Source organism: Sitophilus oryzae, unplaced genomic scaffold (genome assembly GCF_002938485.1).
Source record: "Sitophilus oryzae breed Bouriz unplaced genomic scaffold, Soryzae_2.0 scaffold_1639_pilon_pilon, whole genome shotgun sequence".
Lineage (NCBI taxonomy): Eukaryota > Metazoa > Arthropoda > Insecta > Coleoptera > Curculionidae > Sitophilus > Sitophilus oryzae.
The window spans coordinates 891519-912233 of NW_022146324.1; the positions used below are offsets into that span (position 1 = coordinate 891519).

Consider the following 20715-nt stretch of genomic DNA (forward strand, 5'->3'; position numbering starts at 1 on the left):
AATTATTGTGTCATATTTCGACATGTTTTAGTCTCTAGAGTCGTGTTTTACTTTAAATTTTAATCTGATTTTCTCATATTTTTACACTATTTTTAAAAAAATTGCGTGATATTTGCCGTGATATTCGGCTTGACTCCCTAATATGTCCCTAATCTCTTGATTATTTTCTTACGTAGTTAATGTACTCCCCTACCTATAATATGTATATGTTTATATACTGACCGTATATAAACATATAGTGGTGTAAAAATGAGACATTTTTCTAAACTGTTAGTTTTTTTCTTAGATACAACCATTAAAATATAAAAGTATTTCTTTTATAAAAGACATTTGGTGGTAACGTGAAAGTTAAATATACTAAAAGTACCCTTAAAAAAGTCAGTATGCAGAAAAGTGTGTCTCATATTTCACCCATAAAAAGTCTAAAAATGAGATATGCTGGGTTAAATATGAGTCACAAAATGCACGTTTAAATCCCTGCTGTCGTTTATATTAATTGCCAGTTGCTGAAGATGAGAGTAGAAGGATAAAACTTAGGCATAGAAATTAATCTTTTCTATTAGTAGAACTTAAATAAAAAAAAATCTAAACTAATAAAGAACACCTACCTCTAATTCAAATCTAAATTCAGTAAAATTACACCGCCGCAAAACATTTATGAACTGAAAGTTTAAAACAATTATATTAAATAAAAAATGAAGAAAAATACAGATATACCAATTAATAAACTAAATATTTCTCGAAATCTATTGAAAGAGCAAACATCTCGGCAGTTCTAAATGTCCCACCTTGCAAATTTGATGGTGTTAATTGTAAACAACAATGTCTTTCTTTAAAACAATATTTATTTCAGTAACTATAGTTTTGATCAATATTAAAAGCTTTACTGTTGACTAACTTTGCAGCATTTTTAAGATCTTTTTCTGTACACCTGTTTGGTTTCTTTAATTTGTTTTTGTTAGTTTTGAGTTGTGACTAAAATTTAAAAATATACATGCTATTCAGTTGTCTTATATTTACTCCTACCTTGTCTCATTATTACCCCCGTTATGTCTCAAATTTACCCCTCCAAAAATAGCTTCTCATACCAACATGACTTAATTTAAACGGACATGCCTTTCTAGATCTCTTTCTAGATCATATACCGTAACCTACCTACGCACGCGACGACATGAGTCGAATGCTTACTTCATACTGATGTCACCCGATAAAAGTTTGGTAGTCATTTTCAAAAGTTTTAAACCTCAAAACGAGACAATGGGTTTGTAATTTCAGTTTTTCCGCGATTTATCGCACAAAGATTAAACAAATTATGGGAATGATCTGTTAACAATTATTGTTAAATGTTCCTAATAAGAAAACTGACCGAATATAAGTTTTCAGTAGTTTTATTTGTATGTCTCATTTTTTACCTAAATATGGCGTGTCTTATTTTTACACCACTTGACTCTACAGTAATTTTTTATACTTACGAAAAATATAAGGCCAACTGCTATAAGAGAGAGCGGAAGTGACGTCAAACAAATAAGTGCCAGTTCCCAACCCCTCGTCAGAGCTATGACCAGGGATGCTACGAACGTTGCTTGCAGTATAAGGAACAAAGGGACTTTTTCACCGATTCCGTCTTCGAATTTGCTCAAATCACTGTCAAAATCCATAAAAAAATTATATTTAGTATTTATAATTATAAAATTATTGGTAAACATTTTCTTACTCGGCCATTCTACTAGCGAAATCTCCAGATTGGTGAACGTCGAACCATGGAACATCTTTGTTTAGTAATTTTTCTACATAGTTGGAACGTACTCGTAGAATCTAACAAAGAATGTTGAAATTTAGTACTTTGGCTTGGTTTGTTCATTTGTTAGTTTAGTTGTTGCTTGAAAGACCATACATTCTTTTGAATATTTAGGGCTAAGGTAATGTTCAGTATGTAATTATAAAGGGTGTAAATAAATAAATCATAATATTTCTACAACTCAATCTCAATTTGTATAGAACTCGCAAATTAATATGGAGCAGACATCTGAAATATCTAATGTAATTATGAATAATGAATTATAATCAGTTATAATTTAATTTTCTTGTTAACTGCTTTGTGCATTTTAAAAAAAAGTGTATAGATATAAAATAATTGCTGGAGAAATTAAACTATTACAAGAGTGGCTGCTTTGGCACTTTATACATCGTACTGAATAGGACCATTATCTCTGTTCTTATTGTCTTTAAAATTTATGAATTTAATTTTAATCTTAAACAGAAGTTTTTTGGAAAAGAAATACGGAGGAAAGAATAAATAAAGGGAATAAATGCATTCTATGCATGTAAGAAAGTGTTTGGAAGGAAATGACCACTAATATGGTGGAAAGCGGTACTTAAAGAGACTAATAGAAAAAACCTTACAAAAGTACAGCAATTAGCAGCTCTAGGTACAACTGGAGCAAGAAACAACATAGCGCAAGCTGCGCTAGAAGTAATTTTGGACTTGAAATCAATCGACTGGCTCGTGAAAGATCTGGCTGCTAAGGGTGCCCTAAGATTAAGGGAATCCAATCTGTGGAACCACCGAGATTCGCATCCCGACAAGAGAAGAATGGGAAAACAACCGAGTAACGAACACTCAAGAGATAGCAGTCTACACAGATGCTTCTGTAACTTCGGGGGCACAGATATGGTATCTTCCCAGAGAAACTAGACATACGACGTTTTTTAAGGCTATCGGGTGACTGTAATGTTCTACAAGCAGAGGCTTACGCTATAAAGAAAGCAGCCGTTTGTATACGAGGGAAAATCGCTGATAGACCAACAGGAGAAATCGTGATATACTCTGACAGCTTGGGCGCTTTAAAAAGCATCACCCTGCAATCAGTGAAATCAAAAACTGTGATGGACTGCCGAGAAGCATTGTCCTGGCTGCGTTAAGGCGGGGCCACTCCTCTGTGCTGCCAGGCCACAGCAATGTAGTGGTAATCCAACCAAACCAAAACGCGGACAGACTCGCCAGAGAGGGGACCAGAGGAGAGACCGTGGCAGATGACCCACTACTTGTGACGATCACCACACTGACGGAAGCTATAGGTGTTACCATCAAGGCCAAGCAATAAGAGACATGTCAATACTGTAAAGACTGCGCTAGAGCTGGAAGACTGTGGCCGGTGGTAAATAACAAAAAGAAAAACAACTACTAGAGCAAAAAAAGAACCTAGTAATATGCATAATTGTAGGTGTCATCACTGGAAACTGCCCCATGGGGGTAAACCTCGTGAGATGGAAGACTTTCAACGACGACTAATGCCGAGAATGAGGAGGGGAAGAAGAAACCATAGAGCATCTGCTGTGCGACTGTCTGCCACTGGAATGCCAATGCTTTAAAACTTCAGAGCAAGTTTTTTTGGAGGGACTAGAAAAAGTAGCAGAAGCCAACATCAGCGACATCGGGCATCGACCAACTTTGCAAAGAGCTGGAAGTTCTTTAACGCAAAGAAAGATTGAGAGGATGGTTTGGTACATAATACAGGAGTGTCGCAATGGGCCCAAGGCCTCCGAGTGTGAGATCAAATAGGATCCCAAACCCCCACAACCTAATCTAACCTAAACAGAAGTTTAAGATGGATAGGTATTCTTAAACATTAATTTAGATAATCCGAGGTCTATAATAAATAATAAAATAAGTAGAGTCCAGAAACATATGGTTAAGATATTGAGAAACAGTTAAAACTTTTGTTGCTCAACATATTTTTCATAGGATATAATGTGAACAGTTTAAGAATAGATGTGAACAATTTAAAATTAATAAAATATGTCTTTAATTAGACAAAATTAGGTGCTCATTATTACTATTACTGAGATGATTATAGGCGTCATCGACACAAATAAAAGTAAAGACAATATGAAGAGAGATAATCAAATCATTACTTTTAGTTTTTCGTCCCTATTATGCTGTATTATTCTAAGTTAAATATAGATAAAACATTATTTAATTCGCCCCTACCTGTTTGATTGCTGTATAATTAAAAGTCTCAGCGGCTATGTAGCTGGTTATGAATATCCCTATACCGATCACCGTGTTCCATAAGGCGAAATATCTGATTGCCTCCATCATAGTTTCTGCTGATGATAGACCTATTGCGTAGTTGACGATTTCCTGAATCAGGTCTCCGAAAAGTATGTTGTTTAAGGGCTGGAGGGCTCCAGATACTAGCGCATTGATCACTCCGATGAATAGTAGGAATTTGTCGCATCTTGTTGAGAATCTGTACTGAATAAGAAATATATATTAAGTAATATTATCCGCTTAGATTAGATGCATCTAAAAATAAATTCGGTTGTAAGTAAAGATGGAAAAGAAAAAAATACTATTTGTTTAAAAATGGTAATACAAAAATTGTTTACCTTGAAGAAAACTGTTTGTGTATCATGGTTTATTAATTGCATATAGGCTTGGTGCATTTCAGTTGATTTCAAAAAATTCCGACCGCAGCGCTGTATACGGCAGAAATCATAAATTTTCGCTATATAAACACGCCGTCCCGGTTACAGTTCATGCTAATAGCATTAAAATAACATTAAAATCGCGGCTTTGTCATAATATTTAGGTATTTTAGTTTTTTGCTAATGCAGTTATTTAAACTAAAACACTCACACTCAGGTACGAGGTTCGTGTGATGTAACGCTGTTTCGGGTAGTAAAAAATGAGTGGAAAAGAATCCGAACTAGGCATCGCGTCGCGTTGTGTTGTGACGATTTCAAATGTTAATAAAATCGCCGAAAAAATGTTAACGCGTAAAGGAGAGCGCAATGGGCTCTTTCACAAAAAATAAAATACCCAATTCAAGGACAAAATCTGAAATAGAAGACTATTTTCAGTATATTTATCCAAAAAAATTAGTTCCATGACATTGAATAATTTTTTTATAGGCCCTCAAAATTGCTTTAATTTGAAATAATTTTAAAGCGCCAATTGATGACGTATGAAAAATACGCCCAATCACATTGCAGAACCGTGCTCGTGCGCCAGCCAACAACTGGCAACATTGCGATTTGATTTGACCAGCACCACCTCAACTGAAGGCCAATTAACATGATATGGGCAAGGCAAATATGGCGGCGAAGGCAGCGCATTATTAAATTGTTTACCTTTAACCTGAAAAGCCGGTAGTGGTTTCTCATTCCGATCAAGAACGGTAAACTAATAGGATTGCTCATCCTCATAAGACGTACGTTCGCCTCTTCCCGCGCTTTAGCTAACAGTTGTGACGTCATTGTAGTCCTTGTCAAAGCCTTCGTGGCCTTGTCATGATAGTGTGTATTATTAGTTGCCTATGGTAAACTTATAAAAAAACAGCTGAGAAATTTTGAGTTAATTATTTTGTCAATTATAAATGTGAAAAAGGTGTCTTTAAAGTTTTTAGAGCTATAGAGTGTATAACTACGTTTATTTTGTGTTGTGGATTGTGACAAAGTGCATACTAAGTGCCCACGATTTTGTTTATTAATTATTTTAAAGCAAAATATGGAAGTACTCTAAAAAGAATGCTTGCAAAAGGTGATGCTGGGAACTGCTGTTATTAAAAATGCATTATCCGAGTATTTAATACGATTTATACAGTTAATTTTCTATACTGCATACATATAAGGTGTTTAAATAAATAAACTAAATAATGAACGTTTTGCATTCGGCAACCAATAATGCACGTGTGTTTATTATTGGTTGCCGGATAAGGACTAATAATCATGACAAGGACTACAATGACGTCACAAAGCGAGTAGTTTTCGCATGCACCTGGCGGACACTTTTGACTGAATGAGCAGTCCTATTAGGTTAACTGTTCTTGCGTTCCGATTGCATACCAGAAATAATTAATTATCTCTAGTTTGTTGTGCTTCTGCAACACGTTTGTTTAGTTCTTAGTGTTCAATGTATGGTGTGATCAGAAAATTGTGATAAAATCCAAACCAGACATTCCACATAGGGAACTTCAATAAACTTTTGTGCTTGTCGTACTCCTCTATTATTAATTATTTTAAGGTAAGAACTAGAAATATTTATCAAGATATTACACCTAAATGAGTAAAAAGCCTTCACCGCCAGTCCTGCAAGTACTTTATAATCGTTACTTACAATAATCAAAAGATAGGTATTAAACGGTAGGTATTAACATTTTATTGTAGCATACCTTTTACATGCTCTGGTTCCAAATTGTCACGAGAATTATAGAGGGGGTTCCAAGGTTTCTGCTTTTATATTCCCCAAAAATGACGAGCTTCGTAAAAAATGGTTGACAGCTATTAAAAGAGATAATTTCACTCCTACTAGTAGTTCTCGGGTAAGAAGTGCATTAAATATGCTTCAAAAAGGCCAAAGGCCAAAGCCTCTGTTACCCTAGTGAGGATGTAGTTATGGCTACAGCTTACACTTACCTCACTATAAGTAAAATATTGGAAGAATAATCAAGCTTTTTACATCAAAAAGACCACAGAAAGATATTGACAACATTCACATTTGAAAATATAAATGGCCTGGATGTAAGTCTTTTTTTTAGGTAACATTTGCCCCTCACATACGTCAGAATTTATTATTAAATCCATCTTGTTCAGATTATCCTATATTTTATTGAAGAACTATGCAAAAAAAAGAATGATGTTATAAAAAGGTACTTAGCTTTTCTATATAAAATCTTAAAACACATATTATATTTTTTAGTTGTCCTCACCTATTATAGTTTAAATTTATTCCCATTTGTGTAATGCTGCAAAACATAGGAAAATATTCCATATTTTTTGACCCAAGCTAGTGAAGTTTATAATTCCAAGAGCATTTACCAAGGCTTTTACTAAGGCAAGTAACTTCCTATACTGTCCATAATAGTATATATTTATCAAACGTGCAGTAAATTCTAAACTATGGTAGGTGAGTGTTTGCAATTGAATATTTAGTTAATATTGCTATTTTCTGTCATATATTTCTGGTTATTTCTTTTTCCGATTATTTTGAATACCCCCTATATATGCTACCTCAAGTTTGAATATTTACACACTAGTACACTACCTACCTATTTTCTGAGAAAGCAGATCTTTTTATAAAAAGTAACTATCTGATGTTTTCATGAAAGTAATAATACAAAAAATTCCATACTTATGTGGAGAGCTTTAGACCCTGTATATTAAAAAATTAGTGAAATTTTATGTAATCTAACCCGACATTTGTGTGAAAAATGTCTATTTGGAAATAAAACAGGTTTTAAAATACGCGCCAAATAAATCACTTCTATCTCCGCCATATTGGAAAAGGTTGAATGGCTTTGTGTGGAGGTGGTGGTGGGTCAGCATGGTGGCCCGGCAGTGTTGCCGCTTTTCAACATGCCAGGTGTGACGTATTAAAAATAAAGTGCGGATTTTTATACTGGGCTTTTTTCTTTTTATTTATTTTCTTAATAACGACTTCAAATTTTTTGAAAGTGAGATAGCAGAAAATTCTAGAATTAATTGCTTTATTCAATTATGCTAATTCCAAAATATAGTAGAGTCCATTAGAGCGTTGTTGGGTGCAATAACATTCAATAACTCAACTTTCCCGGATATTCAAGTCTCCCGAAACAACATTTTATAGCTTCATAGTTTCTGACACTGATTTGATCAAAAGCAAAAATGGATTCAAGCAGTTCGACGAAATAAGTGAGTAAACAAGTGCTTGTTACATAATCAAAAAATTAAAGGATTAAGAGGATGTGTGAGGTTCAAGTTAACGTCTCCTTTCTGCTGCAATGGCTAAACTGGACGGGACCTACTTTGTTTACGCGGAATCCGAACCGCGGTCCTCGGCCATATCATGGTCAATGGCCTACCGACTTCGGAAGTGTCTAAATTAACTCTTACTCACGAGATATCCGATCTCATCCGGCCTCGAACCGGCGTGAATGAGCAGTGTGTATCAATAGATTTTACACTTTTCCCTTGGACAACAGCACGATGCAAAGTTTCGAACCGGTCACCCGTCCATCAACTAGCATCGCCTTACGTCGCTTAACTTCGGTGTTCTAATGGGAACCGGTGTTTCGGCGTAGCTGGGCCGTTGCCACTATGAGAGGATAATATATAACTTGCAATATTAATGGTATACTTTTTCAATCAACTAGTGATTAAATGTTTTATAAACATCTTCTAAAATTATAGCCGAAAAGAAAACCAATTATGATCCCACTAGCAAAATCTGTGCGTAAAACTAAGCTCGCTGCCGTAGTTGAACTCATCTAAAAAGTTTTTTAGCTGGAATAATAAATTATAATTCAAGTTAGACCTTTAAAGATATCAAAATATTTACTTTATTATTTTTAGAATTTTCATAAATTATACTTCTTAACACTTTTAGAATAATTATATAATACATTTTTGTATGCTTGCTGTTTAAACCCGTGTATATCAGTTTTTTACAATATTCTCCGATGGTGTAGCACCGGCGGAGAATGCACCAAGCCTATACAGATGGATCAAGAACGTAGAAAGGCGTAGGGTGCTGGAATTGTAGGACCGAAACAAGCAATATCTTTTCAATTAAGCTTAAGAATGTCACGCATCTAACGATCTCAGAATTTTCCAGGTGGAAATACCAAATAACGGCAATCCCATTCCACCATTGTGTAGGCAGCAAAGAATACATCGTTCGCCAAGAAGAGCTAAAAGCACTCAGTTTCACGGAAGTCAGTTCTAGACTGGTGTGTTATTATGTACGTGCTCTAAATACTTTGGGTGAGCGTAGCAATCTGCCTGGGTACCAGAGCACGAGAGAAAGGGACCTAACCAAGCAAGGCTCATCATTGCCATTCATAGGCTCAGAACCCTTCTTAGCCGGAGAGCTGGCGACATATTTAGAAAACATATTTTAGGCAAGTTAGAATAACAAAAAAAAATAAACTTTAATAACTTGTGAACCCAGAATCCTAAGTCTGGCTGGGGGGTTGGGGGTATTTCGCTACTGCGCAACCCATAACATTTGCAAAAAAATAAATCCAAAAAACATTCTTTAGGCAACTTGAAATTTGTTTATTCTTAAATTTTAGCATCTATTTAACCTAGAAATAAGTGTGCCAGACTTTTTTTTCGGGTTTAAAGTGTAACCCGACCATTCCAAATATGTTTAATTATTATACCTGGACAACATACTTTAGGCATACTAAAATTTTTACAACGTGTTTATTGTTATAGTTGATATTAAAAATATGTGTTAATTACCAGACAGATTCAATGGGATTTAATACTTGCCAGACGCGAATAAAGATTTTAAATGAGCACGACAAAAAAGTCTTTATGAGTATCTATATAGCGCGAGAAAGATAGTTTATTGAGACCCGTCGGTCGTCGATGATGAGCCGATGCGGCTGACGTAACAGTATTTACAGTATTAACAGAGTACTTCAAATTTTCATAAAACAATTTTTTTTCGGTTTCATTTCAATTATTTGCAGGCTTTTAATTCAGAGATTATTTTGTTGGAATTAACTTACCATGTACAAATATGTATTTATAAATTAAATATTGACGTGCATAGTGTAAATAGTTTAGAATAATTACTGCAAATAAATATTTTACTAACTACTAATTTCGCTAGTAACTACTAAATCACAATGGATAAAAAACATTTAAGTTGTGTAGTTTGTAAAAAAGTTACTAGTGACAAAGTTATTGTTTTTGATGAAGGCAGATTACAAGAATGCAAAGAATTTTTAAAAGTGCGCCAACAACATGGTTTAAAATTTAAAGAAGTGGTTTTACCAGAAAACGTAATCCCTACAAAAGGGTACCATGTACAGTGCTAAAAAAATAAATATACTGGAATTTTATTAAAGTACCATTGTTAATCTTTCTAAATAGATTGAAAAGTAAGTAAAAGTGCTTTACTTTTATGCTTAGGCGTTAAAATGACTTTTTTATATTGTCAATCAGGTCGCAAAAATTAATAATAATATAATATGTCACAAGAGTATAATAAGAATTATACTTTTGTGACGTTTGAAAAAAATATATTTTATATTATGCTAATTTTTAAATAATTATTCGGCTTTTTATTCTTTCAGATACAAAATACTTAAATTAAAAAGTCTTCTTATTGAAAGGATTTCAATCATACATTTTTATTAAAAAATGTTTCTTTTTATTTATTCAATATTAGTTAGTTTTTTTTTTAATTTTTACGACTCCATAATGCTGTTACGTCAGCCGCATCGGCTGCCGACGGGTCTCAATAAACTATCTTTCTCGCGCTTATAGATACTCATATAATAATTATACATATTTGGAACGGTCGGGTTACACTTTAAACCCGAAAACAAAGTCTGGCATACTTATTCCTAGGTTAAATAGATGCTAAAATTTAAGAATAAACAAATTTCAAGTTGCCTAAAGAATGTTTTTTGGATTTATTTTTTTGCAAATGTTATGGGTTGCGCAGTAGCCTTCCCCAGAATGTGATTGCGGATCCCCTCACCAAACCATCCATCACATAACTAGAGAATGCAACCTACGCGCTTATGGTGAAGACTGGAGGGACTTTCTGGAGGCTTCTCCATCAGCTTTGGAATGGATAGGGCATCTAGATGTTAATATATAGTGTCCGTAAATACGTTTTTATGTTGTCTTTTTATATTATACTTGTTTTTTTTTATATTTACATTGTAATGTTTTCATTTACATTGTAGTTTATTTTATGTCTATCTTTAAGTGTCTGGTTTTCTTGCATGTATATGAGCCATACGATAAATAAATAAATGCGCAGTAGCGAACAACCCCCGAGCCAGACTTAGGATTCTGGGTTCAACAGTTAATAAACTATATATTTTTAGTTATTCTAGCTTGCCTAAAATATGTTCTCTAAACATGTCGTCAGCTCTTAGGCTGTCTGTGGCGTTGCAAAAGCAGTCACGGGAATAGCTACGGAACGATGGGTGGCCAACAAATCTGTAGAATGGTGGAGAAACTAACCAGCGCAGAGACAGGCGAAAAAGTTCTTAGTAGATCTTTCCCCAAAATTTACGGCAGACCTGATAAGCAAAGATAATCAAAGCTATACTGGGTCTACCAACAGGACACTGTAAGCTGAATAGGTCTCTAACGCTGATGGGACTAGGGGAAGAAGAAATGACAAACTTTTTAATATCTACCCAGTACGGAGTACGACTAGACCAGTCATTAGTAATTTTGAAAACTAAACTATGGAATATTTTAAATATTTTACAATTACTATCTGAAAGATGTTCAATTTATTGTTTTTTTTAAGACTCAAAAAATACTGAAATGTATTGTTTAATAAAAATAGTTCTTCTAACTAAAGTAGTTTGTATGGTTGCCAAATAAAATTGGTACAACTAAACTTATACTTTAGGCCTGTCCAAAATATAACTTCTGCTTGTATATCAGTATTTTTCTGCGTTATAGAAAGAGATTGATAGCTTTATAACAAAGCGATGTACTTGAAATAAATATCTAATTAATAAAAAAAATGAGATGAGGCATATTTTATCGCATATAAGATAACGCAAATTACTAATTTCTGGTACAATAATTTGAATGTACGAAGGTCGTGATAAAAATAATAAATTAGAAGAAATTTATTGGCTGGATTTACTAATACGGATGTAGCCTCATATGGCGCCAAATACTTGTTAGGTATCGGATGAGTGGTATCGGATGTTATCAAGTGGTAGGGGATGTAATCAAATACTTTACCAATGTAAAATATTGCACATCTATAGTATTACTTTTTTACTACATATTTTATAAATATTTGAATGCATGTTCTGGTCATTTGAAGTGGGACACTTCTAGTGTATGACAACTATATTTTTTTGTCGAGATGGACTGCCAGAGGTGGCGCTAGTATCGAAGGGTGAGTTTTGGTGGAATCCGCCTTCTCTTTAGATACAAAAGCAAGATAGTTGCTCAACTCATCACTGAGTGCGCCGAGACGACAACTATTCGTGCCATGAACTTTGGTACGAATGATATTAGAGATGGAGAACTACCCTCTGTAAAACCGTCCCAGATACTGGCTTTTGTCAAAGCCCTGGGACTGTATGATGAGTTATAACTCAAGAAAGGGGGACATAATAGATCTGTAAGGTCGCAGTGATTAACCCCCCTCCCACTCATTCTAAATTCTAAATTATAATTATATCATTATAAGGAACACATACTGGAACCAATCACAAAGGTTGTGTCAGAACAGAAAAAGGAAATACAAGATACGTAGACCTACAAAGAGGTGTTAGACAGGGATGCATATTGTCACTATTATTGTTTAACGTTTATGCCGAATATATAATTCGAAAATCTATTCAAAAATTGTTCAGAAGGGGCTAAAATAAATGGAGAAATTATAAACAATATAAGATACGCAGACGACACCGTGATATTACCAGAAACTGAAGACCAGCTGCAAACCCTAATGGACAAACTCTGGACAGAGAGTCATATGCCATATTAATCGCCAACCTCAACAGAGAAGAATGAGACCTAAGATAATATATAATATATATACCTAAGATTCATTTTTATTTCAAGAAAAATTTTGTAAATAGTATATTTTGGCAGATATTTGCGAAAAATCGATTTTTCGTCCATTTGGGGAAATTTTTTGGACAAATTTTTCGGCTATTAGGGTTCCGGAACCGGAGCTGTTTTTCGGGAATTTCGGTACCGCGCCTCTTAAGAACCGGGATTTTCCGTTTCGTTCGGTACTTTCGGTCCTGACTAATTTTTGTTCAATGATGGTGCATTTGTTCATCAATAAGAAAGCAAGGGATGGGTTTTCAAAGAAAAATAGATAAAAAATTGAGATTATTAATGAAAATAATATCCAATTATTAAGTAACCAGGCTTGAAAAAATTAAGACGAACACAAACATCGTCGGCTTCAGGACGAAAAGGCGTATCTCAATTTTTGCTACTTTTCAGGAGAGCAATTTAAAGAAAATCACTTACTTTATTTGGCCAATAAATGTAAAGTCTTTAATTTTTTAATAGTGTTTTTGTAGTAACACTTAAACGGAGACATTGAGGAAACGTTCTGAAGATAAATTGAGCGTAAATTCTAATAATTTATTTTTAGTTGTTTAATAGAGATAGGGCGTTTTGTTATAATAAAAAGATACAATATTCACGTTATGGAATACTTAGAAGAAAATACAATACATACATACAAGAAAAAATCTCAAAATCGCCAAAAAATCAGAAACAAATATTTTTAAATACTTTTATTCGCGTTGGATTAGATCAACTGAAAACAAAGAAAATTTTCATGCCAGAAGCATAGACAATAATCAATTAAAATACTCTTATCTAGCTTATTTTAATAATATTGTTTTTTATACAAAAATGCATTTTTTTAACTAATATATTTTGAGTAATTTTTTAGTTAATTGAGGGCATTAATACAGGGCATTTAAACTCACGGTCCATATAAAAAAAACAAACTAAACAAAAACAAAACATGTTTCTTCATTCGTTTTTTTTTAACAAATAACTGTGGAGTAACAGTTTCTGTTTTCCCTGTTCAATGATAACAAATTCGACATCCATTCTACGTGTTTATGCTGGATGATGATAGGCAAAATAAATAAAATTTTCCAAAAATTGGTAGGGATGACAATGATAATGAGATGAAAATTATTGTATTTTTCGGGCAAGTTTTTGGTTTGCTAAAACGTTCTTAGAGAAATTATGATTTCAGAAAATTTTGCATTAGGGCAATTTTCGTTTCGTTGTTTTGCTTTCGATCAAAATTTTCCTTTTATTCGGCCATTTATTCTCGGACAATCTTTTGCATACCCGATACAGCTCTGTGCAGAGTCTAGCTCATTCTAACAATGGTTTTTGGCAAAAAATAGACTCTAAAATCACACTGTAAAAGAGAGCTGCTGCCATGATAGAAGTTTTATTTTGTCCCAAGCAACCGTCAGAAAATAATTAGGTAGAATGGTGTGATTTTCTCTCGCATGCATTTTCATAACTTAAAACAAAAGGACCTATCTCAAATTCCATCTTTCTTGTAGTATAACAATTGGTATAACAATAATTGATATAACAAAGAGCCCTATCTCAACATACGTCTCTTCGTCATAACGAAGAATTGTATTATTTGAGATGGGGCAAATTTTTAAACTAATATAAAATGAAAAAGGTACAATATTGACATGCGCAAATTCGCTATGTTAAAATATGACCCATTGGGCATGTCATGACGTTGATATCTCAAAATCGCCAAAAATCGAGATACGCCTTTTCGTCATAAAGCCGACGACATGAACACAAGTAAAGAAAAAAGTATAGGTAACTTAAATTTCACATCAAACAACATAAAACCAACTTAACTAAATTTGAAACAAAAGCCCTAAATATTGAATTAAAAATGCTATCTATTAAAACATAACATAATAAATATTATAGGAACTTCAAAAGAGAAAAGAAGCAAGGACAATAAGAAATAGCGTTATTACTTATTTAGAATTGTTTGATTTCGACCGCTAGGAAGTATCAAAGGAGTTTTTCACCGAACAAAAAAATATTTTTTTAATTATTGTCACCGAGGCCCGGTTCTGGTGATGGCCAAAAAGATCTGAACCATAATTGGTAGTACTAATTAGAGTTTCCAGAACCGTAATAAAATATTTTCGTTTAACGATTGTGGAGTTCGTCAATTAGCAAGCAAGGGATGGATCTCAACAAAAGTAAAACCGAAAGAAAATGAAATAATATTAAATTATTAAGTCATGAGAAAGTAAACATGAACACAAGCGAAAAAAGAAAAGAAAACATATAGGTAACTTAAAAATTACATTAAACAACGTCAACCAATCTAAACAAAATAACTTCAGAAGTAAGAACCGTAAGATATAGCATCACTATACTTATTTAGAAGAGTTTGATTTCGATCGCTAGAAAGTATCAAAAGTCTTTCGCATGTAACAAAAAATATGTTTTTAATTATTATCACCGAGTCCCGAAAGTACCGAAACAACCGGGAATTAATATTTTCCAGTCCCAGTTCATTGATGTCTCAAAAGAACCGGGAATTCCCGGGACTTTTGGTTTCGGGATTTCCTGGTTCTGAACCCTATACCGGCTATACACAGTGTTGCAATTTTCCCCCTAAATCTACTCCCCAAAAGGTACAAAATCGCCCTAAAAAGTCATGGTCGGCGATTTAATCGGAGGTTTGGCTCTTTTCGTGTCCTTATTTAGTGGACTAAAACTTTTTGCGTGAAAAGCTTTTTATTACTATGATAGTTACCAATCCTATAAAAGATGAATTCGTTATAGCTTCTTCCTCAGCATCGACAAATTTCCTGCAACAAGAAAACACCACATTGGTTTAAATTGTGCAATTTTTATTTAAAAAAAAACAAGATAATATAACACTTACGCGTCTAGTTTAGATTTATCCTTCTTAATCTCATCTGTATTTTTCTCCTCTGTCTTATCTGCCATTTTATTGGGGTCTTAAAGTCGATATTGCAAGTACCGGGATGACGAGCGGTTTTTTCACCGATATTTAGCTGTGAAAACGATAACATTTACCTTGAAAACACAAAAAACACTAATCTAATATTTTATCAATAGTAATTTTACGATTGGACGTTCCGTAATTAACGATTCGCAACCCACTTCAAATTTGTTTCTTTTTATGTTATCTAATTTTTTTTAGTAATATAATCGACGTTCAGGTGTTTGACATTTTTGATACTGAGTAGGCTTAGGAAAGATTTGATACTAATTTGCATATTTAAATATGTGAGGGCATGTTTTGAAGTTTGTTATTAGATTTTATTGTAATTTTAAAGTATCGTTAATTTTATTATTCTAAGTATACAAGTGACGCTTCTTATAAATTTCTCTACCGGTGCGTCTCAAAAGTGGCTCACCCCTATAATTTTTTTATTTTTTTAGAGAAAAAAAAACGAGATTTGGTATGTTAGTATATGAAATAAATTAGAACTAGTACTCAGTTGTTTTGGGGCGCTTCCAGTTTTACCCGAAATGACTACAACTTTTGAATTTTAAATGACATGCTCGGTATTTTTTTCCTTTATTCGATAGAAAATGACACTCTGAATAGAGACAGCTTTTGACATTTTCGCATATGGTTTGTTCACAAAACATCCCCTTTTAGAACTTTTTCTCTAATGGCCATAAGTGGGAGTAAAAGACCAACAGCCGAACCTTTGAATAAGAAGACTAAGGAAGGGGCATAATGCTATCCATGTATTAATGCATGGTGGGCGGAAAAAGGACTCTAGGGTGAGGATCCTTGACAGTTCTGTTTGACGGTTCATTTGACATATTTGAATTTGGTTTGAAATTTTGTGGATTTGTCAGTCTTTACGGAGCTTATTTTATGTTATTTATTATTTATTCTACTACTGATAGTTGTATAAAGGTAGTAAATTTAGATGGAAATTGTGGCAGAACTTAAATTAGCAGTGACACTATCGCGATTTATGGAAAAAGACTCTAAAAAAGTTGGTTGTGTAGCGTGCGGTAGATCGCGGCTAAAATCGAGTGAAATAATGGAACAACTTTTATACTACTATTTACTACATACGTGTAGTAAACCGTTCATTTATGAAATTCACTTAAATTAACTAATTATATATTGTTTCTTGCATTTTTGCTTTTATTTACTACTTGTGAAAGATTAGATGTCAAAGAATTTAGATACGTCAATTTGACTTACCTGCTTCAGTAGCGGAGTATCGGATGTTTATGGTTATAAATAATTATTGTAACTTATCTATTTTTATTAGAATTTTATATTTTTATAACAATTTTAATAACTAACAACATTTATTCACAACGTAAAACAAACTAACAAATTATTGATTCTACCCCACGTCTACCCTACATCATAGTTTTACATTTTTTAAATAAAATTAGAACGGCATTGATAAACCGGAATTTAAGTCGGTCATATTTGAGGCCCATCGCGGTGGACCTCAAGGTGGACCTAAGATTTTTGATATGCTCCTTCCTTAGTCTTCTTATTCAAAGAGCCGAACAAACACTAGAGGCGCCACCGGTCATCAAATGGTGTAAAAATTGCGGAAATTTAATCATTTAATTTTGACACAAGGGGTCGCGCTTAACTTTTTTAATTTTATCTCAATATTCATTGTTTTCAAACTATATTATTAGACTTTCTTGTATTTTGTGAATGTATAAATGTTTTTTTAGTATAAAGTTGCATTATATATTAATTTAAATTATATTACATACATATTTAAAATTCAAATATTATGACATATATATCAGTATATAAGTTTCAGTGATTTTAGTGTTGTCGGATATTTCTATTTGTGAAATAGAAATATTCCGTTTGGATTGCAAGATTAAAAGTGGAAGTTTTATTGCAACGTAAGTAAGCGTTTGTCCATTTTATATTTTACTTTTTTCATACCTACGACAAATATACATATATTGAAATTTAGCAATTTGTTTTATTTAAAAAATGTTAGAAAACATGCCTGTAATCCTGTAATTGACATAATTGTAGTGTAATATATTCCATTTAAATGTAATATATTACTTTACAATTAAAAAAAAATAAATTTAAAAAATATATACAGGCATTAATTGAAATTTTTAGAGTGCGAACAAACACGAGAGGCGCTTTATTATTTACTTTCATTTCTTAACATGACAGATGAAGTTCTAAAGGGGGATGTTTTGTGGGTTTGTTTGAAATTGTAACATGCGGTTCATAACGACAATTTGACTCAAAATACCAAGTATGTGGTATCGCATTATTCGCAAAAAAATGCTTTTTCCAAATATGCTAATAAGCTACCCTTGTTCACTTTGAAAAAATTGAGATATTATTAAAAATACGATTTGGTCATCTTTTAACCGGTCAGGCCAATCGGGAGACACGAAAAACATTAGACGATCAAATATATTTTTCCAAGGTTCCTTGATTAAAAATTAGTATTTGTAACACAGCTATGGCACTCTAGATTGACATCTAAAATATGATTTTTTCTAGCGAAAATGGCAAAAATTGACATATGATATGTCATTCTATTCAGAGTGTCATTTTCTATCGAATAAAGTAAAAATATACCGACGGTGCCATTTAAAATCAAGATTTATAGTCATATCCGGTAAAACAGGAAGTGACCAAAAACAACATACTTAAGTCTTTTTTTGACATAAATCATTTGATTTTAAGTCATATTTTGATAGCTAACTTAAGCCTTAAAATTTAAGTCATTTTCTCAAAATGACTTGTGGTTTAAGTCTTTATTCTGAAATAGAAAAATATTTAAGCCATTAAAAGAGTTTTAAGTCTTTTTAATTTTAATCATTTGATTTTAAGTTATATTTTGATAGCTAATTTAAGACTTAAAATTTAAGTCATTTTCAAAATGACTTGTGGTTTAAGTCTTTATTCTGAAATAGAAAAATATTTAAGTCATTAAAAGAGATTTAAGTCTTTAATTTTAATCATTTGATTTTAAGTCATATTTCGATAATTAACTTAAGACTTAAAATTTAAGTCATTTTCAAAACGATATGTGGTTTAAATCTTTATTCTGAAATAGAAAAATATTTAAGTCATTAAAAGAGATTTAAGTCTTTTTAGTTTTAATCATTTGATTTTAAGTCATATTTCGATAGCTAACTTAAGACTTAAAATTTAAGTCATTTTCAAAATTACTTGTGGTTTAAGTCTTTATTCTGAAATAGAAAAATATTTAAGTCATTAAAAGAGATTTAAGTCTTTTTAGTTTTAATCATTTGATTTTAAGTCATATTTTGATAGCTAACTTAAGACTTAAAATTTAAGTCATTTTCAAAATTACTTGTGGTTTAAGTGTTTATTCTGAAATAGAAAAATATTTAAGTCATTAAAAGAGATTTAAGTCTTTTTAGTTTTAATCATTTGATTTTAAGTCATATTTTGATAGCTAACTTAAGACTTAAAATTTAAGTCATTTTCAAAATTACTTGTGGTTTAAGTCTTTATTCTGAAATAGAAAAATATTAAAGTCATTAAAAGAGATTTAAGTCTTTTTAATTTTAATCATTTGATTTTAAGTCATATTTCGATAGCTAACTTAAGACTTAAAATTTAAGTTATATTCAAAATGACTTGTGGTTTAAGACTTTATTCTGAAATAGAAAAATATTTAAGTCATTAAAAGAGATTTAAGTGTTTTTAAGACTTAAGTCTTTTTAGAAAAGATTTAAGTCATTAAAAAAGATTTAAATCTTTTTTTAACGACTTAAGTCATTTTACAAAAGACTTAAATTTTTAAAAGATTTAAGTCTTTTATGAGATTTAAGTTTTTTTTAGAAAAGATTTAAATCTTTTTTTTTCATATATTTTTATCGTAAATTTTTCACAATGGCATCAAAAATGTGTTTATCATCTTTAGTTTCATAAAAAAGTAGCAACTGTGAAAACCGTATCTGTGTACCGCTGTACAAAGTACCACAAAATTTAATTTAATTTATATGTTTTTTTATATGTGTTTTTATGTCCTTGTTGCGTTTATCTATTTATTGTTTATTATTGTTAATTTATATAATATTTTATTCTAATCTGTATGTACAGGGTGGTCGAAATTAGTCTGTTTTAACAGAGAAAACCTATTTCCTGACTAGATAGAGCAAAACTGACGTAGATGTCATGAACTCGATTTCTGAGACACGTTTAATGGGAAAAACCGCCTGTTGATATTTTCACTGCCAACTGAGATACGGGGTCTTTTTGAATTGTTTACCATTTTGAAAATTGCTCATAACTTTTTTATTTCGCGGAATAATCAAATTCTGTAAAGACGTTCATAAAGCACTTTTTTAGTCAGTTTTTTTCTATATTTTCTCTTTTTGTCAGAAATAATAAAAAATATAATTATTTAAATGGAAATCATAGTCGACTATAAACTTAAAAAAATGCCGATATTTAACCCTTTCCAACGATATACAGTTATGGGTATTTATTTCTAAGAATGAGAGAAATATTAGAGTTTTTTATCTTTGTATCCAAGCGGACATTGTTATTGTGTTGACTTAGTTGCCTAATTATTTTTTATCGCAATTTAATATTCTATATTGTTATTTATCTGCAAAATTAAAGGCTTTTGAAAAGATAAATCCAATATTCTATATTAGTTTTGCCAATTACAATTAAAACGCCATTAAATGGAGAATTTAAAAAGAGTCGGATTGGAACAAGGGGCCCCATATCTTGGCCTGCTAGGTTCTGTGAATTAACTTCTTTCGACTTTTTTACGGGGGAAATTAAAAGGCCTTTTATATAAGGGAAGAATCATTGGCCGAGAGAAGAATTGCTACTAGGCAAGCTTTTGGACTTATTACACGAGTTCGCCTAATAAATCGTTGTAACTCGTTGACGATTTCAATTAGTTTTTTAGAAAACTATTCAACGAGGAGGTGCTCAGTTTGAACATCTTAGATGAGTTTTTTAGAGAACTATTCGTCACTCAAAAAATACGTTTTTTAGCTTTGTTCTTTGATTATTGTATCGACTAAAACTAATATAGAATGCTAATTTACCTTTTCAAAAGTCTTTAATTATGCAGATAAATAATAATTTAGAATATTAAATTGCGATAAAAAATAATTAGACAACTAGGTCAGCACAAAATCAAGGCACACTTCGATAGAAAGATGAAAAACCTAATATTTCTCTTATTCTTAGAA

The 20715-nt window shown here is 32.2% G+C and overlaps 1 protein-coding gene across 4 annotated transcripts in view; it reads right to left on the bottom strand.

Annotated features, from left to right (window-relative positions):
* Positions 1 to 20715, bottom strand: part of LOC115880644 (ATP-dependent translocase ABCB1) — an 80568-nt gene that overhangs the window by 38469 nt on the left and 21384 nt on the right. For 2 of the 4 annotated variants that reach the window (XM_030897924.1, XM_030897922.1), the window contains exons 2-6: positions 15413 to 15567; positions 15281 to 15335; positions 3992 to 4258; positions 1715 to 1815; positions 1473 to 1644 (exon numbers count right to left, since the gene is read on the bottom strand). In XM_030897924.1, coding sequence (XP_030753784.1) covers positions 1473 to 1644; positions 1715 to 1815; positions 3992 to 4258; positions 15281 to 15335; positions 15413 to 15477 — 660 coding nt within the window. In that variant the 5' untranslated portion in view covers positions 15478 to 15567. The remainder of the gene's footprint in view (positions 1 to 1472; positions 1645 to 1714; positions 1816 to 3991; positions 4259 to 15280; positions 15336 to 15412; positions 15568 to 20715) is intronic. The other 2 variants (XM_030897923.1, XM_030897925.1) reach the window with 1 other exon arrangement.